The 26308-nt window shown below is 33.4% G+C and overlaps 1 protein-coding gene across 8 annotated transcripts in view; it reads right to left on the bottom strand.

The window, feature by feature from the left end:
- Positions 1-26308, bottom strand: part of RAP1GDS1 (Rap1 GTPase-GDP dissociation stimulator 1) — a 152188-nt gene that overhangs the window by 41903 nt on the left and 83977 nt on the right. For 7 of the 8 annotated variants that reach the window (XM_041758850.1, XM_041758849.1, XM_041758847.1 and 4 more), the window contains one exon: positions 10338-10484. The exons of the other annotated variant lie outside the window; for it this stretch is intronic. In XM_041758850.1, coding sequence (XP_041614784.1) covers positions 10338-10484 — 147 coding nt within the window. The remainder of the gene's footprint in view (positions 1-10337; positions 10485-26308) is intronic. 8 annotated transcript variants of the gene reach the window in all.

Raw genomic sequence — 26308 nt, 5'->3', positions numbered from 1 at the left:
ATGCTATTCTCAGTAATTTTTTTAAATTTTGCAATATTTTTTTAAGTAGGTTCCACACCCAACGTGGGGCTTGAACTCAAGACCCTGAGAATCAAGAGTCACATGTTCTACAGACTGAACCAATCAGGCACCTGAGCAATATTTTTAACTTTGAAAAGTTATTTTTCATAAAGATATATGGTAATGTGAGTTATTATTTTAAAATGCAATATCAAATAATTTTTAATATTGTCTCCAATTTCTAATGTGCTAAATACTGATAGATACAGCCCATATTTTTTATAGCTCATACTTATAAGCAAAAATTTGAGAGAGTCTTCAGCAATTTTTAAGTCTAAAAGAGTCCTGAGACCAAAAGTTTAAGAACCACTGCCAAAGGATTACCTAACTTTTATACGAGATGGCAAACAAAACAAAACAGAACATGGAATAGAGATTTTGAAATTCAATGATGTGCTTGGCAGATGAGGTAACAGGAAAAGAAATAAAAATTAAAAGCATGGTAGGAATCCTAAATTTTGGTGTTCAGGTATTTTGAGCAAAATTACATTAAGCACCTGAACATTTTATTTTGCTTATTTGGGTAGAAACTCTATTTAAGCCTAGGGGAATATTCCATGATTGGGCCTGTTTGCCTATTTCAGTTACAACTTGGTATGTTATCAGTAGTTTTTTTTTTGACAGGTGGGGTTAAGTAGGGATCCTCCTCTTTGTGTGGAGTAAGTTGGTATTAATTCTTATTGCTAGAAGTAAATTATTAAGTTTAATCATTTTCTTATTGCCCAAAGAAAGCTTGTGAACGAACTTCAAAGGACAGTAGGTGATACTCATGTTATTATGAATGGTATCAAGAATATGATTTTTAAATAAGAATATTAACTGGAAGATATTCTTAGAACCAGAAATAGTTCACACTCCCTAGAATTGAAAAAGTGAAACGGTGCAAGACTGAGAATTTTTGCATCCTTCAATGAATACCAGCAACTCCAGGGGAATGTTTATCAGAACTCAACAAACACAATTCACAAAATGCAACCCAGGCTCGTACACAGCAAACACTTATGTGTGAAAGACAGTCTTTAGACAGCACAATGTCATAAATGTCTGAAGACTTTAAAGATTGCTCCTGACACACATCACAGACAAATACTGACCAAAATACAGAATTACAAAATACCAAGATGACACAGGCCCTACATGATCTATGGGGAGGAAGAGGAAGAAAGGCACTGAGGGGGTGCAATACAGATGCATATACAAAGAGATATAAGGCAATCAACGCATGCGCTGGTGTGAACACTTACCTACCTACATTTGAATTTCAATGGTTCCAAGTTCTTCAGGTCACACTCATGGAAACTCCAAAGAATGGAGATCTGGAGAGAAGATCTTAAGTTGAAGAACCTTTTTCCCCCTGAGTTTTAAGTTTAATGTTTAAAACATTGGTATAGATAGATTATAGGTCCAGAAAAGAATCCCAGAAACTCAACTGAAGAAGTTATGTTGATCAATTACTATAAAGAATAAGTTTCTTAAGAAGACTGCACAAATGTTTACCTTATTCATAAGAAAAGGCCCTTAGAGACAATAAGATTCTTAACCTTATCAGTAAATAGGACTTACTGATGAAACTATGAGTAAATAAAAAATACACAATTCAAAATACATAGTCTCTACATTAATATGTGTATATGGTATGTATACTATTCATAGTATAGACAGTACAATACTCCTATTTACAGGCTTGAATAAAAAAAATCTACAATTAAGTGAATCATATACAGTTGAAACAACAAACACAAGCAAATATCAATCTTGATGAAGAATTATAATACAAATTGAATAAAAACTATTTGGGCATAATAGAGACTAAAGAATATTGCTCTGGACAAATGGCATATATATACTTCCAAAAATTTAAAATGATGTAAAACAGTAAACAGAAATGTAAACAAGTTTTAGTGAATTAAATAGTGAAAAGTAAATGGACTTTACTGCTACTAAGAGGGTGATTTGTGGTTAAAAACTCTATGCATACACATGTGCAGGTACAGTTTCCAAATACTTATTACTTAATATTTTTGTTGACTGGTCAGGAAAGTGGAGAACTTTTATTCTAAAACTACTATTGAGAATATAAAAGTAAAAATATTTACATGTGTTTAAAATTAACTTCAAATCAATTATTTTAAAAGGCCTCTTTAAACAAACCATACCTTACATGTTCTCTACCTAGATTATCCCTATAATTTAAGCCCCAGGTGATACATTTCAATGACAAACAGTAATTTCAATGAACAAAAAAAAGAGAATCAAGAATCATTACCACTGAGAATACTGGAGGTTTAAGACAATATATTTACACAATTTTTGCTTTCTAACAGTTAAATAAAAAGTTGAAAAGAATTCAAACGTTTTTTTTTCTAGTTCTGAAAATAAAAGTCTCTACATCAGCAAAATCTCCCTTTTGTAAAAAGTTCTAGATATAATGACAAAATTACTAGTATAATGTAAAACAACAGCAAGAAAAAAATCCCAAGCAAAATCACAAGAGAAAGGAAAAATGTTTTATTATTCTTAAGAGACCTACCCATATACTCTTCTCAATTCAAAGATACCTAGAGTGATTATGTCTTAAGCTAGTAGGTATTTCTTTTCTCCTGGGCTCACTTCAGGTTAAATTACTACTACAGATCAACTCTTGTTATAATGAATACCGCTACAAAAAAAAAAAAAAAAAAATGAATACCGCTACAAAGGAAATTTTTGCAGATGTGTCTATTCTGATTAAAAGAAATTCTAGGCTTTCATGTCAGAAATAACTGGTCCTTTAAAGATTAAAACTTTGTTTTCTTTTAAGAGGACTACTGCCAGCTGTTGCTTAAGCATCTCTTAGTGGGAGAAATATATCTTGTCTCTGCTCTCAAATTGCATTGCTGAGAGAAAGTCCATATCCATAATAGATATAAATTCAAGTCTAAATTTTTGTACAGCAAATTAAGCTGAATGCCAGGTTAATTTATATCACAACATGTATATCCTACAAACATATATGTTTAAAAACAAGAATTCTTTGTTTACAGGATTCACTGCCTTAAAATATTACATTATTAAGCTTTTCCATTTTAAAATTACACAGAACTTTTTTGCAACACACATCTACATAACCAAAAAATTTCTGATTTCTTACCAATCTCCAATTTTTCCAACAGTATTTACTTAAAATATTTTTGTTTAATAAAATATAGGCAGTTTGGTCTTTATTTTTTTTTTTTCAGTTTGGTCTTTATTGAATTTTACTTGTAGTTAGAAAATAGGATTACTATTTTTTATACAAATGATTTTACATATAATACTTCTCTGCCTTGAATTTCTCTCCAAATGGCTATTTTTAAGTAGTCCACTTTAAAGATGGACTGATATGTGGCCAAGATCCATTATTCATCTCTGGCTTTAGCCTTAGCTCTTGGGAGGCTAAACACCAAATACTTCCATGTCATTTCTGGCACCTACAATCCTGTACATAGTCAATAATCATGTGCCTGATACCATGACATTTCAACTGGTGTAGTAACATAAGTAACAAACAAGGCCTGACCTTTCAGTTTACTGTTACTATCTAAACATTCATCTTTAGGGACCCGTGGGTGGTTCAGCAGTTGAGCGTCTGCCTTAGGCTCAGGGCGTGATCCCAGGTTCCTGGGATGGAGTCCCACGTTGGGCTCCCAGCATGGGGCCTGCTTCTCCCTCTGCCTGTGTCTCTGCCTCTCTCTCTCTCTGTGTGTGTCTCTCATGAATAAATAAATAAAATCTTAAAAATAAATAAATAAATATTCATCTCTAAATAGAGGAAAGCATTCCATGTATAGAGAAAATCTCCTTATGGGCTTCATATACTGAAATTCTGTCAGCTGAAATGTATGTTTATATTGCAATATTTAAAATGTGGCAATAACTAATGGTGAAAACTATACAAAGGTAAAAATTAAATCAAAGCAGAATACTAGAGATCAGATTACCTATTCTCTTTAGAATTTACAACATAAAATAAATATTAGGAGCTGTTTTTAATGTTTAGTTACTTAGTTTCAGTCAGACCATGAATTCTTCAAAAAGAAGTCCAAATTGGGAATTCTTTCTATCTTGTGAGGATGAGTTAAAACCAGAAAGCCAACTCTGTCACCTCGAATTTTTACTATGAGGAAAATCTTGTGAATAATACTAAATAACATCTATGATTAATCATCTTCAATCCAGATACAAGGTGAAGAAAGAAAAAAATATGTTAAGAGAATGAGGAATCCCAAACATATTTAGTTACTCAACTGCCCTCAGTTAAAATTTAGCATTACAATGCTAAATGCACCATTATAATTATAGGACAATCTAGGAAGCTGAAAACGCCAAGAAAGTATTATTTCTGTAAAATAATGCCAAACTTTAAATCACTAATGAAAACACTATAACAAGTATTTCTTTTTTTGTGATAAAAAATTCTTCAGATTTTTAGAATTAAAATATTCAGATTCTTGCATTCAGAAGTTCATTCTATAATGGTCAAAGCTAAATATTAATGCCACTACTTGACCGTGTGGGATTAAATCAAATGTGCATTTTGTACACTTCTACTAAAAACCAAGTTCTTAGCTTATCCATTAAGTAACAGATTATAGTAATTTATTAGAAAATTATGATGAAAAGCTAAGCTAGTCTAATAGGTCAAATTTAATAGACCAATTAGGAGAAGAGACAGAACTACTAACTGCTTGATTGTTCAGTGAAACAATTGCTTAAAATGACATTTGTAGCAGAACTTTGAGTGCAATCTGGTTGAGTAATTTCAAATGCTCTACTGGACACACAGTAAAAATTCAGAAATTTTTTACAGAGAGAAAACAGTAAATAAAGAATTACACAATGTATTTTTAAAACTCAGCTGCATAATAGAAGCCTTTTAACACAATTTGTTTAACACACTAGACTACTTTAATTTGACAAACTGGGCTTCAAAAGATGCAAACTTAAAAGCACATCTCCCAGAGCTTTATAAACAGAAAAAAAAAAAAAAAAAGAACAGAAAATACACTGAAATGGTATACTGTAAAATTAATATAATTATGAGGAAAAAGACAATAAATTACAAAGATAAAATTTTATAGTTTTATTTTTTTACTTCAAAATTAGGCAAATTTTTTTTTCAGTATTTAGGAATTATATATAACTATTAATTAGTTGTACCCATAGTAAATAAGTTGTGGAATTTGTTTCTCACTTATGCAAGGCAAATCATTTTCTAAACATCTAATATCTAGGAAGTATTCTTTCTTACCAAAATTATTTGTATTACTTACCAAGTAATACCAAGACATAAAAATAAACAAGTAGCTCAGGCCAAAGTGTTTTTTAATCAGGATTATTCCTTATTAATTTCTATTCTTCCTATTTTAAGTATGAAGAAAAGTCAAGTAAGCCAAATTACTGGACTCAAGTCACTAGGATAAATAGTATGGTTAAAATTGTGAAATTGATGTTATTGATTGAAATGAAGTTAAGAGCTAAAATTAATTATATACTAAATAATCTTTAAGTTAGAGCGAAAATAATTTACAGGCCTGTTTTAAACAACTGAATTTATGTACTGGGCTGAATACTTAAATTCAGTTGTTAGACTCCAATAACATACTCATACATTTCAGTTGCATTTCCTAAACCACACAGATGACCTCCCTTCAACCATATCATGAGTCTATGCAGCAAATAAATGTGAGAATTATCATAAAAGTATACCAGAAAGATTTTAGGAGCTGCAAAAAAAACAGAAATTAATCTTTCTATAACAGGGAGTTATTAAGATATTAGAGAAAAATCAGCTCTATTTGAAAAATCATATATATACACACTTAAATATATATCTTTATATATATTTATGATATATATACACATATATCATATTCTCAAACTGATATCCTATATATCCAATATATGCCACATTCCTCAAACTGATATCATATAATATATACATACATCACATATATAACATAGGTTACATGAAGAAGCCAGTCATAAATTATGTACATTACATTAACCATTTTAAAGGAAACTGATTTTTCCTTTCATGATACATGTTTATTTCTTCTCTCTCTTATGGCATAGTTTATGTAAAAGAAATAATTAGTCCTAGCTTTAATGCTTGCCACTGATAATTTTCTTAAGAATTATAACAGGCTTTTCCCTATATTTTATGTTTCTAGGATATGCATATTAGGGAAAAAATTAAGTTCTCAATTACAGAGTTTTCCAAGAGATATTTATTATGGTCATCATGGTTATTACATATCACATGTAAGATAATAAAAATAGTGACTACCAATAGTAGTGACTACCTAAACAAGGTGTTAAATAACTCTGGTGCTTTGCTTTAGATTACTGGTTTGTTTCCATTCAAGGTGCAGTCAACTTTTAAGTATACATGTGCAGATTTTTTAAGTCTGTGGATCACCTACAGTAAATTTTTGGCACTATTATCAGGATGTTTTCATCGCCACTTTCTGCTACTACCATAAACATGAATAGGGAATATCAATTAATATAGTGGGCAAGAGTTTATAATGTTTCTAAATTAATTAAATACATTCCAAAAGCCCACTTTTCTTCCAAGTATAATTTTGTTAATAAAAAAATTTTAGACAATAGTAAATACCCAGAAGTCAAGAAATATTTTCAAACTTCTGCTACAGGCTAAAATGGTGTTATGTTTGCAAATAGATCTGAACGAAGTTTTTAGTCTTCACTGGAATGTTTTGACATTGGGTAACCAAAGCTAGAAAAAAAGATACCCAAGAAACTAATGAGATAAAAATATCTATAATAATAGGTCTCAGTTTCTTATTGATAGGATAATAACTAGATGAAGACAATATAGGAAGTTCAGCATATTTCCTCACCCTGAATATCCAATTGTCAACAAGCTTTGCTCTAACCACAACCATCAAACACTCAGGTGATTTTGGAGAGCCACAGAATTGAAGAGTGCTTTTCTGCCATGTAAAAAACAGGTATAATTTTTCCCAAAAGAATAAATTTTAAATGATTTTTACTGAAAAAAAAAGTTTTGCCTTATTCTCTTTGAACATGATTTTACTTGTATAATATTACAGATACAACTTTTCTAGCTAAGCAATTATAACTTTCTCTATTCAGATATTACATACTGCCAGTCTGGCCATAAAAAATTTTAATTGTCTCACCAACAAGAAAACAAAAGAATGTATCCAGCTAGCTCATAGTTTAAAACTGTACAGTCCTGAGCTGGTTCAAAAATTTTAAAATTCAAGAACGTTGAGTTTTATACAGCTTTATCAAAAGGTTCAAAAATGCCTTTACCACATACGTATTTTCACAATATATAATCTGGTTAGGAAATTTCTTTTTATTCCCTATTTAATGGATTTTAAAAATGGATATGCTCACAGTTAGTTGTCTCCCAGATGGACAGGAATCAAGATATCTTAAGTCTCAGTCTGGTGTCAATTTACTTTTAGGACTATTAAACAGTCTGAAAATATTATCAAAGAAACTATGTTGATGGATCTTTGTGACCATTTTCAGCACTTCCTTATCTTTATATTTAAAAAAAATTATCTGTAAAGCTAAAGTAATAATTCCCAATGAATAAGGCTTAAATTACTGGGGCTAAGAACACAGTTAATTTTTCTGGTAGAGTAACAATTTATCACTCAACTATTCTACTCAGTTAGTACTAGTGGCTTATGTAGTGAAACTCAATAGTAAAAACATGTAAAAAAGGAACTTCATTTTCCAGTGCTAATAAAAACTGCTTCCTGAATTTCACAGAGCTCTATTTTTTTCCTCAGTGACTCATTTAGGGGTACACAACCAATATCAAATGATCTGAAGTTAGCAAAAATACCTAATATTTAAGTAGACAAGTCTTTAAACACATATTTTAAAGAAAAGAGTAAGTAATCAACAGAATAACAAATATGCAATAATTAAACAAAATGAAAAAGAATATAATTTAAGTTAAAGAGTATTATGGAGAAAAAGAATCACTTCACAAACTATGATCCCCATGACAGACAAATGTAAATGCAAGCAGACAAAAGAAGATAGTTAACATGTTTGGCATCTCTTTGTTTAAAATACTAAAGATAACTTTACTTCTATTTATCTAATACATTTTGAAACCTTCATCAAATCGCAGGTTTTGGAATAATGGAACAAAAACACTTCTGTTCCAATAATGTTCTGAGAAAAGTTCATCAAGGTTTCTGAGTTATCTAAGTTATTTTGGGGGAATACTTGCACACCAGGGAAAGAAGTCTTCCCTTCAAGAAAGAAATATATTATGCAATTCAATTGCAGACTGCATTTTGTTAATAATTTCCTTCTCAATACACATGTCTACACATTGTGATATCCTACTATAGGGACTCAAAGGAAACTGCAGTCTCCTTTGGATTAGAATTAGTGATATTTTTAAAGACCATTTGGTCATTTGATATGCTTTTGTTCAGATTTCTGAACAATGGTTTCCTCAAAATACAATGAATTTAAATCCATAACAAGACTAATTCTTTTGTACCCAAAGCTGCCATAATAACTTCATGGCTAGTTTCTTTCATTTATCTTTCTAAACCATTCTCCCACTTAGCACCTGTCCCACTTTCTCAGGTGTTCCAAATGAACACCCAATGAAGATGGGGTGTCCAAGATGTCCCATATGAAGCTGATGCAGCATGAACATGAACAACTTGCCAATGATTTCCTAATGCAATTCAGATATGTGAGTATTATGGTTAAATTTCAATTATTTAGGAACTAGCTATTCATTTTGTAGATTATGCAGACTGTCTCATTTCTGTTTCTCCTGTTCATTTTCTCTTCAAAAATGGTTCCACCACAAGGCAAAAAAAAAAAAAAAAAAAAAAAAAGTGGTAGTTGACCCTAGAAAGACTACCATTTGTTACTAGCTCGAGTTTAATAGGCTGGCCATTGACAAATAAAAAATATTTATTATTATTTTTGGAAATGCTAATTCAGAGGTTTAATACTCATATCCTCTATACAGGATATGACCTCAAGACACATTCTAAGTTTAGAGTAGCTTGTACAGTGCCAAAAAAAGCACATGTAATCCAACACTTAAAAATCCGATATCATATGAAAAACTAGATTTGCCCCTTCCCCCCACACCATCTCCAAATGAAAAGATATGGCAGTATTTGGCCAAATAGAAACTATAAACTAGAGGAGAGTAGTGGTTCTCCCCATTCAATGGGGCAAAGACTACAGTCCTCACCATTTGTGGTTGTCACTAACACCAAGGCCAAATGTCAGTAGCCACTATCATTAATGTTTATCTTCTTTATTTTTAATTTTTCAGACTATTTTTTTTGGATTTATGACCACCAAAAACAAAAAATGAAAGATATGCCTAAAGGTCTATGTGTTTCTAGAACACAAGAAAGAATATTATTACATGTTCAATATGCAAATAAAATATGTCTCTGTCAAACACTACAGCTTAAGATGCCATTATAAAACAAACCACAGAATGACCTTATGTTTGTTACAGTCTAGAAACCTATCAGAATTTTTGAGTGTTTGATCCATGCCATAACTCATATAAGATGATACATTTTTTGTGACATTTAAAAGTATAGTGAAACTTCACATCACTGTTTTTATGTTCATTTAATTAACAACCATATAGGTTATCTGAAAATTTTAACATGTCATTTGTTGCCACGTTCTAAGAAGGTTTTACAGAGAAAAGAAACTTCTGATGGCAAGTATTTATTAAATTTCTAAAATCAGAAACTGCAATTACTCTGAATTTTATTTTTCTAATGCCAGATTTTATTAAAAGATTTTTTCTATTCTGACAAGTAAATCTAATATATAGATAAAATGATTTTACTTATATAGTGTTTATGTTTTAAAGCTACACCTATAAAAAAAATAAAGCTACACCTATAGCTTTAATATAGGTATTAATATAAAGTAATAAGCATGAAGATATTTTAATACTTTTTATTTCTAAAATGCTCATAGTGAGAAATATTAAACCGTATCATTATGTTGCTTTTGTTTTTGGTATTAATTAACATGAGTAACCCTTCAAAAACTTGTCCCATTTAATAAATTAGAACATTTTATATTTTTGAAACACTGTATTTAATGTTGGCTAATTATTAATTTTATATGCCACTTATGAATTATTTATAATTTTTCTAAATATTTTGGTCTGTACTATAATAATGATGATTTTTAATTTTCCCCCAGAGATAAAGCAAGTTTTCAATTTTGTTTACCATTCTCATTGCTATAGTTCATCAGCATGCCACAAAAGACAGTCAAGAGCTTCTCATTGGCGGGATCTGTTATACTGCACAGTGACCTTAAATGGTCAATTACAATCTGTGCACCACCTGCTTGGTCAACTGCACTTCTGCCCTCATCTGTAAAACAAAGAGTTAAATTAAAAATAAAAGAAAAAAGAAATGTACCACCTTACAATTTCAAATATAAAACAACAATGTTATTCCTTAAGTAGAAAATAAACCTAGGCAGGGCATTAAATATGTCTTTTTGGAAAAACAAAACAAAACAAGTAATCATGGAAATGGCTGTGGGATGGGGAAAAGAGACAATCACTTTTTCAGAGCAAAAAGATTATTCTCACTGGCATCTATAGTAGCTTAAAGAACTTCTTTGTGTCCTAGGAATGTAGGACTATCACATGTGAAAATTTTCACCTCCTCTTTCATAAATAACAATTCTGCATAAGAGAAAAAAACAAGAACTAATATTTTATAGAAATTTTCTCAGCTTGGAAACAACTAAATATGTCGATCAGTGTTTTTTAAAGTTAGTTATTATGAAAAAAACCCATCTGACTCACAGAGTCATTCTAGATCATAGTAAGGGTCTTTTTAATGGCATTTCTATAGTCCATAAGCATGTTCCTTTTCTCAATTCTTGCTATTTTATTTTTCATTTTCCCTTATTCCTTCCATTCTAGAACACACCAACATTACGAAGAGTGATCAAAATTATGGTCCGACATACCTTCTGTTGTGTACATTACTACATTACATAGAACAGATGTCAATTAACTCTTGGAATATGTAAAGAGCTTTAGACTACTTTCTAACCCCTGAATATAGGAATGAAAAGAGATGAAAGAAGGAGTATCTGTCTTTCTAAATTTGACTTTCCTCATATAAAAGAAATACGAGAGCCATAAGTTTGAGCCACATACGTGATTTAAATTTACTAGTAGCCACATGAAAAACATAAAAATAAGTAAAAATTAATTTTAATAATATATTTTATTAAATCCAATAAAACATCATCCCAACAGGCAGTCGATATACAACTTATTGTATATTGTGTATACAGTGTATATTGTGTATATTGTGAAATATTTTAAATTGTCTTTTCTTTTGTGATAAATCTTTGAAATCTCAGTGTACTTTACACTTACAGTTACATGTTAATCCAGAATAGTCATATTTCACAATTGTTTAATAACCAAATCTGGCTAGTGGCCACTATACTAGACAGTGCAACTATAGAAACATAGTATAAAGGATCAGTAAAAGAAATGGCTCACAAGGGAATTACAGCTATGAAGTTAGTAAATGAAAGATTTTCATTTTTCTAATAAGAGATCTGAAACTAAGGTTATAGCTTTATAATTGTTGCTGAATCATATTAGACAATGAAACAATATATATTAGTTCTTATTGTATGTACACACACACACACACACACACACACCCCCCGTATATAGCAGGTCCTCACAAATACTTGTTTGATAACTTTGAAAATAGATCTCTAAGATGAAAAAAATATTAACCCTCACTATAGGAATATTTATGCAGTTCTTTCCTTCACAACACCTGCCCCCACCCTTTTCTGTCAAGTCATCCAGGAAAATAAGGTTAAAGATAACTTTATTAATGTATTTTAAAGAATCTAAGGATGCAAAGCAATAAATGACAATGCTGTATTCTATTACTCTACCAAAACCAGTGAAAGAGTATATATTTAAGGGTATCTTACAAATCATTTACAATACATATTTGATTATCTATCATTGTACAAGTCCATATAAATTGTTCTCTCACAACATAGGTAGCTCTATAGCTTTATGTTACAATATTAAAATGTGTATTATTATGGTTCACTTAAAAACAATTTATAAAAGGTCCCTTATCCTAAAATTTCATATCCCTGAAATGTAGGCTGACTCTTAAATCGTCTCATAATAAGTAACTCCTGACTTGTGAAGCATTGTCACTTCTACAAATATAATTTATATCTTAATTTTCCATAATTATGAGGTATCCAGCCACCAGTGAAAGTGCAGCCCATCAATTCTTTAGGCCCTGCTACATTCTTTAATGATGACTTGTCATATGAAGGAAGCTTCCAGCACAATTATGGTATTTCTTCACAGTAGGTAAGAGCAGAGCTATAAATCTAGAAATAGTATACTTCCATTACTCTTCAGTAGCCAAAAGCAGGAAGCAATAAAACTTGTATGTCATGGTTATTATGTATCACAAATGAGAAAAAAAATGTTACCAAAAAGGTTACCAAGCTGGTATTCTAATATCAGGTACAAGTTATATAGTATGGCTGAGGAAGGAACCTAAAACTAAACCACTAAATACAATCATTGTGAGGTGTTATAGTACATATATATTCTAATTTCACTATAAATATATATTCAATATACATATTGAATATATACTGAATAAAACTAAACCACTAAATACAATCATTAATATATATATATATTCTCATTTCAGATTTATTTGTGTGTTTCCCCGTAGGCTCTTTCTCTTGTTGTGGGCAACAAATGCCCAGTACATAGTAGACACCAGGATGGTTACAGAATAGTTTATAGCCTTGTTTGTTTTTGAACTGTATTTGAATGGAATCATGTTATATTTATTCTTTTGTGCCTATCTTCTTATACTGAACATTGTTTGTGAAATTCATTCTATTATATGCTTCCTGTTGTATAATACTCATCAAATGAACACATCACAATTATTTGCCTATTCTTTTGATGAGTGTTACCTGGATTGTTCCTAGGTTTGGGCCATTCTTTATAAAGAATAGATGATACTGTTGGTTCACTGATTTTATGTACCTTTTACTTTCTCTGTAATGACAAACAGGTTCCCAATGCGAGTGTATATTCCCTCCAGTAGCATATGCATTCCTACTGTATCACCCCTCCATTTCTACTTGGGTATTATATGATTTTTTTTAAGATTTTATTTATTTATTCATGAGAGACACAGAGAGAGAGAGGCAGAGATACAAGCAGAGGGAGAAGCAGGCTTCCCAAAAAGAGCCCGATGTGGGACTTGATCCTGGATCCCAGGATCATGCTGAAGGCTGAGCTGAAGGCAGACACTCAACTGCTGAACCACCCGGGTGTCTGGGGTATTATATGATTTTTAAAGTTTAGGCAATCTGATAGGTAAGGCTGAACCTATTCCAGAATATAAAGAAGCTGATCTTTGTTGACCATCCACCTTTTTGTACATTTAATAAGGCAATAAATTTAGTATCATGTATACAGCATGTACATGAAAAAAAAAAAAAAAACAAACAACAAAACCGACAACAGTTCAAGGAGGAAAGGCGAGAAAGAAGCAGATAAATGCTGAAATCCATAACTGTTAGAATTTGAAACAAAAAAATGGAAAGACTGATAAGTAGTTAGTAGAAAGTGCCTATTAAGCCTATGTAATAATAATATGACTAGATAGGTACAATTCTGGAACTTTCCTATATTCATGCTTTATGGAAAAGCCTTATAATAAGATCAGCAAATATGTTGTCTTTAGATTTCTATCATCACCAGATTTCCAAAAGAGGAGAAGGATCAAATCTTTGAAAAGACTAAGGAGAAAAATTGAGGAGGCAGCATGGTGCTGGATGTAAAAGAAGCCTATAATCTGCAATAGCAAATGTTATCTAAAATTGTTTTAAAGATTCTATTTATTTATTCATGAGAGACACACAGAGAGACAGGCAGATATATAGGCAGAGGGAGAAGCAGGCTCCTAGCTGGGAGCCTGATGTGGGACTTGATCCCAGGACCCTGGGATTCTGACCTGAGCCAAAGGCAGACACTCAACCACTGAGCCACCCAGGTGCCCTAAAATTATTATTTTTTTTTAATAATTTAAAAGTCTATGATTTTCATGCTGCTTCCACTTTTGTAATTTAAATATCACCTTTTTCGTATTTCTTCTCAGAAATTCTCCGTATGAAATACAAATTTAAAAATCTATTTTAAAAATTATCCTACATACATTATTGATATTAGTTTCCTCCCATCCTCTCATTATTTGTATAACAACAGATCTTGGTTCCTTATCAACCATCTGCTCAAACTTACTTCCTACCAGAAGAAATAATCCTTTTTGATATCAGGAATGGTTACTGTGGTGATGACTATGATGCACACCTCAGAAAATGATGACATGAGAGAAAGAGTAAGAGCTGATCATACAAATCAACTCATATCTAAATTTTGTTACAAATTAATATTGAGAAACACAAGAAAAGTATGTATGTATGGAGATACTGTTAAATCATTTTTTATGTTTTCAAAGAAATTGTAGCGTAAAGATTTCATCTTTAACATTCTGAAGGGTCATGGATTTGTGCACCACCTCCCTCTCTGTTTTCTATAAAAGTGTTCTGCATATAATGATCTGCAAGTGTTAATTAACAATGCTGGCTGATCATAGGCTGCACACACAGTACAGTTAGTGCTAGTGTGTTTGCTATAATTAAAAGTGGGAACAGAACATAAAACTAAGGCATGGAGCAGATAAATACAAATGACTTATATTGTAAATGTACTTTAGAGATAATATTATGGTAAATGAATTAAGAAGATAAATTATGACCTTATTTCTTTTTCCCTTTTTCAACTCAGGCTTTGCTTAAAGACATCATGATGATTAAATATCAGCATTCTGGATTAAAACTTGGGAAATCTGAATTCTAAATCAACTTTTCCTCATTAAAAACACAAAAGAAAGATATAATGAAATACTTTTGCCCTTTATTTCATTAAGACAACAGCACTGTCTAGTATTGACTGAGAATCTAGTTTTGGAGATTTCTGAAAAGTTCTTTGGTATCTTTGGTTAAAAAAAAATCTTTTTAGAGTAGCAAATATTAAGACTAACCTATATACCACAACAGCTGTCCAAAAGCCACACTAAACAGAGAGCAGTTGATAGATAAAATCTATGCCACATAAAATTGGTTTAAAGCTTGAAGAGGCACAGTAAAATAACACAAGTTTCACACTTGTATCAAAATTTATAGTCACTAATCCATTAATTAAGATCCATTTTGAGGGTGAAACATTTCTAAAACTCCTAGAGAATGTGCTTTTAATAACAATATTTAGAAACATCACAAAAAATGAAATTACACAATATTTCTTAAACTCTGACAATTATAAGCCTCATAAGCATTGGACAAAGTCTCAAACTGTGAACATCTTTTCACATGTCCCTGTGACATCACCCATGAGGACCCATCCAGTCACAACTTTCTAAAGCCCTTCTCTTTCTCAACATGTGCATTCTTAACAGAAACCATACTTCCTGCTCCACAGAGAAAACAGAAGACAACAAACACAATCTTCCTCAGTTTTTCACCCTCTCCACTATTAGATCTAAGAGCATATGTGTCGTTTTCCAAACACTTTTAGTATCCCCTGTTGTAATTTAAGCTCCTTATAGCTAAGTGAGGGTAAGAAAATAGAGATTTATTTTCAATATAAGGTAAAACTTTTACTCTTCAAGTAAAGAAAGCTGTAGACATGCCATAGCTAAGGTCACAGAGGAGCTGAATGCAAAGAACATTTAATAATGATATCCTAGGACTAGTCCTGGTTATTGAGAGTGGGAATCTTGTTTCTTTTTTATCTAAAATTTGAAATGTTAACTTAAGAATTTCAATAAGGTAAAGTCAAAGTTTTTAATATTAGAAAAACTGTAACATCACTGAAGTAATGACTTATAAAGTAACTATAATAAGGTTTCCATGATGTAAGTTTTGTTAAGTTTGACCATAAGAAAGGCTCTTAACCTCTGTTGATATGTTTCCTGCTCTGAAAAAGGTGGAAGCAGGAATAGAAGACTGCTGAGCCACTTTTTAGCTCTGACACTCTATTTTTTTTTTAAGATTTTATTTATTTATTCATGAGAGACAGAGAGAGAGAGGCAAAGACATAGGCAGAGGGAGAAGCAGGCTCCTCACCGGGAAGCCCAATGCAGGACTCAAGTCCCAGACCCCAGGATCACGCCTTGAGCCAAAGGCAGACACTCAACTGCTGAGCCACCCAGGCATCCCTGGGTCTGACACTCATTCATTTCTATTTCAACTTCTATTTCTTATCTGTTGTGCACACAGGAAGTACTAGTATATGCCCTGTTTGGTTTTGTTTTTTAAAACAAACAAACAAAAAAACCCTCAAATCTTCCTATTTAAACTTCCCAATCATTAATCATAATTCAGGCACTTATTTTTATTTTCCCCAAGTAACTATCTAGAAACTATAAAGACTTATGGTACAGATCCCTGGATGGCTCAGAGACTGAGCGTCTGTCTTTGGCTCAGGGCGTGATCCCAGAGTTCCAGGATGAATCCGCTATCGGGCTCCCTGCAAAGAACCTGCTTCTCCCTCTGCCTATGTCTCTGGCCTTCTCTCTGTCTCTCATGAATAAATAAATAAAATATTTTTTAAAAAAAGACTTATGGTAAATAAATCAAAGATTTTTTTACAAGTTAAGCTGGAAAACTGAGACCTGCTTTTTCCCTGCTGAGTTCTGAAAAAATATACTGCTTAGAAATAATAATAACTTTTTAAGTGCTCTTTCTTAGTGAACACAAAGGTGATTCAGAGTAGGTGCTTACAGTCAAAACAATTATAATTTAAGTCCTTACTAGTGTTAGTTTGCAAAAAGCAATAGCATTACCAAGGTGCCACAAAAAAAATTATTTTAATGAAGTTCCACGTTCCTTTTCTTCAGAATCCACTGCCATGCCACTTTTTAAATTCTAAGAACAAATATTTCATTATGATAGAATCTGAACACATGTAAATTATTCTGAGCAAGGATTTTAAAATAGTAGGCAAATTAATTAAACTCTTAAATATAGAGACATAAATACTACTCTGAGTCTTTTTAGTCAAAACCAAACTATAACTAGAGACTAGATTTTAAACTTCAAAAAGTCCACTAGTTTTCAGTGAATGTCAGCCACATGTGTTATGAAATTCAGGTGTCTTAGAAAGCAAAATGAACAATATTATCAAAGTCCCCAAACTATCCTATTACTAAGTAAGGAAATGATTGAATTGCCTAATTTTGCCAGAATTCTATATAAACAATGCTCCAAATAAGCAGCAAATGGGACAGTTCATTAATATTTTAAATGATTTACATTTAACATTTAACATTTTACATTTAAATTAAATGTAATTTTTAAAAGGTTAGTTGCTTTTTTTCAAGTTTACTTGAATTGAAAAGAAATCAAATATCAAAATTCCTAGAAAGTTAAAATAAACTGACTACACAGAGTTACTCCTAAGTGTATTCTTAGCTTACCTTTCAAATTTAGTAGTTTAGTATCTTTATCTGTTTGAGATAATGTTACTGATTTAGGAGTGTGCTTTTGAGACACACGTTATTCTTGCTTATTATGGGTTAAACTGTGTTCCCCCCAAATACATGTTCAAGTCCTAACCCCTAGTACATCAGAATGTGACCTGTTTGGAAACAGGGTCACTGCAAATGTGAGTAGAAAAGATAAGAATAGGGTGGGTCCTTAATGCAATATAGCTAATATCCTTTTAAGAGGAAAGAGATGCAGAGAGAATGCCATGTGAAAAAATAAAAACACAAAGGCAAAAAGACAGCATGTAAAGACAGAAAAAGAGATTGGAGATTACTGTCACAAGCCAAATAACTCCTGAGGACCTCAGAAGCTAGGAAAGGCAAAAAAAAAGGCCTCTTTGCATACAAATTTCAGAGAGAGTATAGCCCTGCTGACACCCTGATTTTGGACTTATAACCTCCACAACTAAAAAACAATAAATTTCTATTGTTTTAAGCCATTAAAACAATAATGATCCCAGAGTTCCGGGATCGAATGGACAGTTTTGGCATTTTATTATAACATTCCTAGGAAACTCATACTTCTCCACATAAACAATGTGGAATATTCAAGCTTTATACTAAGACAAAAAAAAGTATTTGACATTTAAAATGAGCCTTAACTACATATTCAAATTTTATACATTTCATAGAAATTATGGTTTTCAGATCACTAACAATAATATATCTCAAGTATAATTAGTATAGGATTTAATTAGTTAATTAACGGTATACATGTGCAAACTGTGACACAGGCACAATCAAAGGAAAATTAGCATTTCTTCATTACTTAATCTATTGTCCTTGAATTTTTTTCCCACTTACCATCAAAATGCTTAGAAATGGGTTTTTACTCTGTTACTAACAGTAACAGTGATGGAGGCTTTTTATGGTGCTTGTGAACACAGTCTATTGTTGGAAGAGAAATAGGAATATGGAGGGAACCCCTTTGTGGTATGTGCATACCACATATGGTATATGTATACCACCTTTAGGCATGCATAGATGGTTAAAGGCTGAAGAGAAAGCAAGAACACTAAGTATCCCTACTCTAAGCATGTGGGAAGAGGAGCCCATTGCTAAGAGTTTGAAGACTACTGCACTGAAGTAAATTTAGCAATTGCAAAATGTGAACCCAGCTCAACTTCTGACTAGACTGGCTGGATCTCTACCCTATACTAATTGCCTGAAACAAAAGGAAGTGTGCTTATTCCTCGGGATTAAATACTGTTAATTTCAGTATCTACTATTTCTCTATATACAATGCCCAACACTCAATAAAAAAATTAAGAGATGTATTAAAAAGAGAGGAGGGGAGAGGAGGCAAGATGGCAGACGAGTAGGGGTCCTTGTTTCATCTGGTTCCTCAAATTTAGCTAGGTAACTTTCAAACCATCCTGAACACTTATTAATTTAACCCAAGATGTAAAGAAGGAATAGCTGGAACTCTACAAATAGAAAAGTGATTGCTTCTTGCAAGGTAGGAGTGGGAAGAAGAGAAACGGAGGGGATATACTGGAAGATAAACAGGGGGCAGAGACAGGAGGGAGCCTTTGTAAGCAGGCTGCAGGAAAGTAGTACAGCCTTGGGACACATAATCAGGACCTTTAGAAATCTGCTCCTGAGAGAGTCTTCCCTGACTGACAAGTGCTCAGTAGTGAAACAGGACAGAATCACAGGAGGGGCAGTGAGATCTCAATATTCCTGGAGGCACAGAAAGAACAGGGGTGCCTGAGCCAGCAAAGTTCCCAAGCATTAGAGCAGGAAACAGATTTAGATCAGTGAGCCTAGGAGAAAGCTCAACTTGTGCCATAAACCGTGGTCGGATCAGGGGACCATTGTCAGCTCTGGGACCCTACAAAGGACTGGAATGCAGCAACCTTCTGCTAGCATCTGGGAAAGGTGGAGCAGGTACGCACTACACGAGATGAACGTTCTCCTCCGCCCCAGCTAGGGCCCAGCAGTGGATAGAGGCAGGCTATCCTCTGATTCCTCTGGGAGGGGCAGAGCCAGTGAGCCCACAAGTTGGTGAAAGCTCTCTAGTCCCCTGATGCCCTTCAATTTGTACAAATCAGTGCCCTAATGCCTGCCCCTAGGAGGATCTGAGCCAGTGGGCACAAAGAGTCTGCAGTTTGGTACATTCTGGGAGCTCTTGGCTCTGGGCTGGAGGTCTGCCTGCTGCCATTTTTATTTATTTTTTATTTTCACACTCAAGAGAGGCTCAGTCTCCAGGGAACAAAGACATCATAGGGCAAATTGCTTACACTGAGCCCGGCTACCTGGCGGTGGTGAGGTGGGGGCGGGGGAGGGGGCAACCCGCCCAGACACATCAGAATCAGCACAGAAGGTGCTTCCCCTAGAAGACCAGCTGGAAGAACAGGGGAACGACAAGTCTAACCAAACAAGACTGGAAAGCTCTAGGATTGAGGGAAAATAGTATATAGAGCTCAAGGTTTTTTTCCTTATGATCCGTTTATCTTTCAAGGTAACAATTTCCAGTATTTTTTTTATTTTCTTAACTACAATACTTTATGTACTCTTCATTTTTAAGTTTTTTTTCTTTTTTACTTTTATATTTTTACAATTACACGTCATAGATATATTCTTAATTTTTTGCTTCCTTTCAACGTATTCAATTTAATTTTTGTACATATGTAAGTTTAGGGTTTTTTGTTTTGTTTTATAATTTTGGAATTTAGTACCTTCTAACATACAGATCAAAATACACTCAGAACCAAGTGGAGCACCATGTTGGTCCATTCCGTGAGATTATATTCTCTCTTCCTTCCCATTCCACCCACCTCTTTTTTCTTGTTTTTGTTGTTGCTGTTGTTTCATTATATAAAATTTGCTTGTTTGTATGAATTTGGAATATAGTACCTTCTAACATACAGACCAAAATACACTCAGAACCAAGAGGATCACTGTCTTCATCCACTCTGTAAGACTATATTCTCTCTCTCCTACCATACCCCCCCCCCCAATTTTAAAATTGTTAATATTTTTTAAAGTTTGTTTTTCCTCTTTCATTTTCTTTTCTTTTCTTTTTTTAAAATTTTCTGGTCACTGACCACTTCGGAATTATCTTGGTTGTATTTTGCTTGGGTTGGGGTTGATATATTTTTGACTCTGCTCACTTATACAGCCATTCTCCACTGGACAAAATGACTGGTAAAAGGAAGAATTCACCAGAAAAGAAAGAACCAGAAGTAATACACATCTAATGTCACACATCTAATGGATATGGCTTTAAGTAAGATGTCAGAGATAGAATTTAGGACTACAATTACAGAATGACTGGTGACTCTTGAAAAAAGCATAAGACATGCTAGAGATTCTCTTACTGCAGAAATGAGATATAATCAGGCCAAAATTAAAATATTTTACCTGAGATGCAGTCTAAACTGGATGCTCTAACAGCTAGGGTAAATGAGGCAGAAGAGAGAGTGAGTGTCGTCAAAGACAAGTTGATGGAAAGGAAGGGAGCTGAGGAACAGAGAGAAGAACAAGCAAGAACTCACAAGGAGAGACTCTGAGAATTAAGTGATAATTTGAGAAAGAATACTATTCATCTTATTAGGATTCCAGAGGCTATGGAGAGACAGAGGACCAGAAAAAATGTTTGAACAAAGCATAGCTGAGAACTTCCCTAATCTGGGGAAGGAAACAGGCATTCATATCCAAGAGATGGAGAGGATTCCCCCAAAACCAACAAAAATGGATCAACATTCTGACATGTAATAGTGAAGCTTGCAAATTTCAGACATAAAGAGAAAATCCTAAAAGCAGTTTGAGACAAGAGATTCCTAACTTAAAATGAGGAGAAATATCAAATTAACAGCAGACCTATCCACAGAAACCTGGAAGGCTAGAAAGGGCTGGCATGATATTTTCAGGGTACTAAATGAGAAAAACATGCACCCAAGAATACTTTATCCAGCAAGACTGTTATTCTGAATAGGAGAGATAAAGAGCTTCCAATATAGGCAGAAACTGAAAGAATATGTGACCACCAAACTAGCTCTGCAAGAAATATTAGGGGGGAACCTGTAAGCAAAGAAGGAGCCCAAAGATACAACCTGCAGAAACAGGGACTGTATATGTAATACTAGGACATTAAATTCATATCTTTGAATAGTTACTCTAAACATGAATGGGCTAAATGATCCAGTCAAAAGACACAGGGTATCAGAATGGATTTAAAAAGCAAGACTCATCTATATGCTGTCTACAAGAAACTCATTTACCATGCAAATGGACATCAAAAGAAAGCTGGGGTAGCAATCCTCAATATCAGATAAATTAGTTTAAACCAAACACTGTACTGAGAGATGAAGAAGGACACTATATCATACTTAAAGGGTCTATCCAACAACAAGACCTAACAGTTATGAATATTTATGCTCCTAATGTGAGAGCAGCCAATGATATCAATCAATTAATAACCAAAGTAAAGAGACACATATATAATACATTAATAGAAGATTTCAACACAGCACTCTCAGCAAAGGACAGATATAAACAGAAGATCACCAAAGAAACAAGGGCTCTGAATGACACATTGGACCAAATGGATTTCACAGATATATACAGAACATTCCATCCTAATGCAACAGAATATACATTCTTCTCAAGTGCACATGGAACTTTCTCCAGAATAGACCACATATTGGGTCACAAATCAGGTCTCAACTGATATCAAATGATTGAGATTATTTTCTGCATATTTTCAGACCACAATGCTTTGAAACTAGAACTCAATCACAAGAAGAAATTTGGAAAGTAACTCAAATACTTGGAGGATAAAGAGCGCTGGTTCTTTGAAAGAATTATTATGATAGACAAACCGCTACTGAGACTTTAAAAAGAAAAAAGACTCAAATTGATAAAATCATGAATGAAAGAGGAGAGATCACAACCAATACCAAAGAAATACAAACAATTTTAAAAACATTATGAGCAAAAAAAGAAACAAAAAACATTATAAGCAACTGGATGCCAACAAATTAGGCAATCTGGAAGAAATGGATGCATTCCGGAAACCTACAAATTACAAAAACTGAAAACAGGCCAATAACCAGCGAGGATATTGAAGCAGTCATCAAAACCTTCCTAAGGAAAAAAAAGTCCAGGGACAAATGGCTTGCCATGGGAGTTTCACCAAACATTTAAAGAAGAAATTATACCTATTCTACTAAAGCTGTTTCAAAGGATAGAAATGGAAAGAAAACTTCCAAACTTGTTCTATGACACCAGCATTACCTTGATTCCAAAACCAGACAGACTCCACTAAAAAGGAGAATTACTGACCAATATCCTTGATGACATGGATGCAAAAATTTTCACCAAGATACTAGTCAATAGGATCCAACAGGACATTAAGAGGATTATAAAACACAACTAAGTGGGATTTATTCCTGGGATGCAAGGGTGGTTCAACGTTTATAAAACAATCAATGTGATAGATCAGACTAATGAAAGAAAAGAACCATATGATCCTCTCAATAGATGCAGAGAAAGCATTTAACAAAATATAGCATCCATTCCTGATTAAAACTTTTCAAAGTGTAGGAATAAAAGGAACATACCTCAATATCATAAAGCCACTTATGAAAAGCCCACAGCAAATATCATTAATGGGGAAAACTGAGTGCTCTTCCCCTAAGGTCAGGAACACAATAGGGATGCCACTCTCACCACTGTTGTTCAACATAATACTAGAAGTCCTAGCCTCAGCAATCAGACGTCAAAAAGGCATTCAAATTGGCAAAGGGAAGTCAAACTCTCCCTCTTTGCAGATGACATGATACTGTACATAGAAAACCTAAAAGACTCTATCCCAAGATTGCTAGAACTCATACAGCAATTCGGCAATGTGGCAGGATACAAAATCAATGCACAGAAATCAGTTGCATTTCTATACGCTAACAATGAGACTGAAGAAAGAGAAATGAAGGGATCAATCCCATTTACAATTGCACCCCAAACCATAAGATACCTAGGAATAAACCTAACTAAAGAGGTAAACGATCTGCACTCTAGAAACTACAGAACACTTAAGAAAGAATTTGAAGAAGACAAAAAGAGATGGAAAAACATTCCATGCTCATGGATTGGAAGAATAAATATTGTGAAAATGTCTATGCCATCCAGAGCAATCTACACATTCAATTCAATCCCTATCAAAATACCATGGACTTTCTTCACAGAGCTGGAACAAATAATCCTAAGATTTGTACGGAACCAGAGAAAACCCAAATAGCCAGAGGAATTTTGTAAAAGAAAACCAAAGCTGGGGGCATCACAATGCCTGAATTCAAGCTGTATTACAAAGCTATGATCATCAAAACAGTATAGTACTGGCACAAAAACAGACATACAGATTAATGGTACAGAATAGAAAACCCAGAAATGGACCCTCAACTCTACAGTCAATTCATTTTTGACAAAGCAGGAAAGAATATCCAGTATGAAAAAGACAGTCTCTTCAATAAATAGTGTTGGGAATATTGGACAGCCACATGCAGAAGAATGAAACTAGATCAATTTCTTATACCATACACAAAGATAAACTCAAAATAGTTGAAAGGTCTAAATGTGAGACAAGAATCAGTCAAAATACTAGAGAAGAACACAGGCAACAACTCCTTCAACCTTGGCCAAAGCAACTTCTTGCAAGACACATTTATAAAGGCAAGGGAAACAAAAGCAATAATGAATTATTGGGACTTCAAGATAAAAAGGTTTTGCACAGCAAAGGAAACAATCAACAAAACTAAAAGACAACCTACAGAATGGGAGAAGATATTTGCAAATGACATATCAGATAAAAGACTAGTATCCAAGATCTATAAAGAACTTATCAAATTCAACACCTAAGAAACACACAATCCAGTCACAAAGTAGGCAGAAGACATGAACAGACATTTCTCCAAAGAAGACCTACACATGGCCAACAAGCACATGAAAAAATGTTCCACATCACTTGCCATCAGGGAAATACAAATCAAAACCACAATGAGATACCACTTTACACTAACGAGAATGGCTAAAATTAACAAGACAGGAAACAACAAATGTTGGTGAGGATGTGGATAAAGAGGAACACTCTTGCACTCTTGGTGGGAACTCAAACTGGTACAGCCACTCTGGAAAACAGTGTGGAGGTTCCTTAAGAAGTTAAAAATAGAGCTATCCTAGGACTCAGCAATTGCATTACTGGGTATTTACCCCAAAGACAGAGATGTAGTGAAAAGACAGGACACCTGCTTCCCAATGTTCATAGCAGCAATGTCTACAATAGCCAAACTGTGGAAGGAGCCAGGATGTTCTTTGACAGATTAATGAATAAAGAAGATGTGGTATATATACACAATGGATTATTTCTCAGCCACCAGAAAGGACGAATTCCCACCATTTACACTTACGTGGATAGAACTGGAGGGTATAATGCCGAGTGAAATAAGTCAATTGGAGAAAGACAATTATATGCTTTCACTCATATGTGGAATATAAGAAATAGTGAAAGGGACCACAAGGGAAGGGGTGGGGAGACTGACTGCAGACAAATTAGAGGAAGACAAATCATGAGAGACTCCTAACTCTGGGAAACAAAGGGTGGCAGAAGGGGAGGTTGGGTGGGGACCGGGTAACTGGGTGATAGGCATTAAGGAAGGCACACCATGAGATGAGCACTGGATGTTATATGGTATGTTCATAAATGGAATTTAAATAAAATTTTTTTTTAAAAAGAGAGAGGAAAAATAACCCAATATCCAAAGATAAACCAATTGGCAGAATGAGACTCATGGGTGACCTAGATATTAGAATTATCAGACAGGACTTTGAACTAACTATGATTAATATATTTAAAGGTCTAATGGAAAAGGTAAATAATATTCATGAACAGATTTGGAATTCTGCATAGAAATGGAGACTTTAAGAGTTAAATGGAGATGCTACAAATGAAAAACACAATATTAAAGATGAAGAATTATTTCAAGAGCCTGAACAGCACACTCAACAAAACCAAGTAAAGACTCAGTAACTGTAAATCAAGAGAAATTATAAAAACTAAAACACAAGGAAACAAAGAGAGTGAGGGGAAAACCCTGAGTATCTAAGAACTCAAAGAAAATAGGAAGCACTCTAATGTAAGTGTAATTGGAATCCCAGAAGTTATAGAGAATGGTGTAGGAGAAATACTTAAAGAGTTAATGGCTAATAATTTTCAATAATGAAAGACATACTGCCACAAATCTATGAGGCTTAGGGAACCTCAAACAAAGCAAACAATAAAAACACACACCAAATAGCCAAGCTGCTGAAAAATCAAAGAAAAAGAGAATCTCTTAGGCAGCCAGGCTGGAGGGGGTAAGGTAAAAAAAATATTTTTGGAATAGCAAAAATAAAAAAAAAAAAACAGTAGACTTCTCATCTATTCAAACTAGGAGACAATGGAATGATATCTATAAAATCCTTAAATGGTGCTTTAAAATGTTTGTTTGTTTGTTTTTAAATCTTCAACCAAGGATTCTATACCCAGTGAAAATATCTTTCAGTAGTTA

This window comes from Vulpes lagopus, chromosome 6, assembly GCF_018345385.1.
Source record: "Vulpes lagopus strain Blue_001 chromosome 6, ASM1834538v1, whole genome shotgun sequence".
NCBI classification, from domain to species: Eukaryota; Metazoa; Chordata; class Mammalia; order Carnivora; family Canidae; genus Vulpes; species Vulpes lagopus.
Note: the sequence above shows the minus strand (reverse complement) of the source record. Positions and strands in the feature narration are given on the sequence as shown.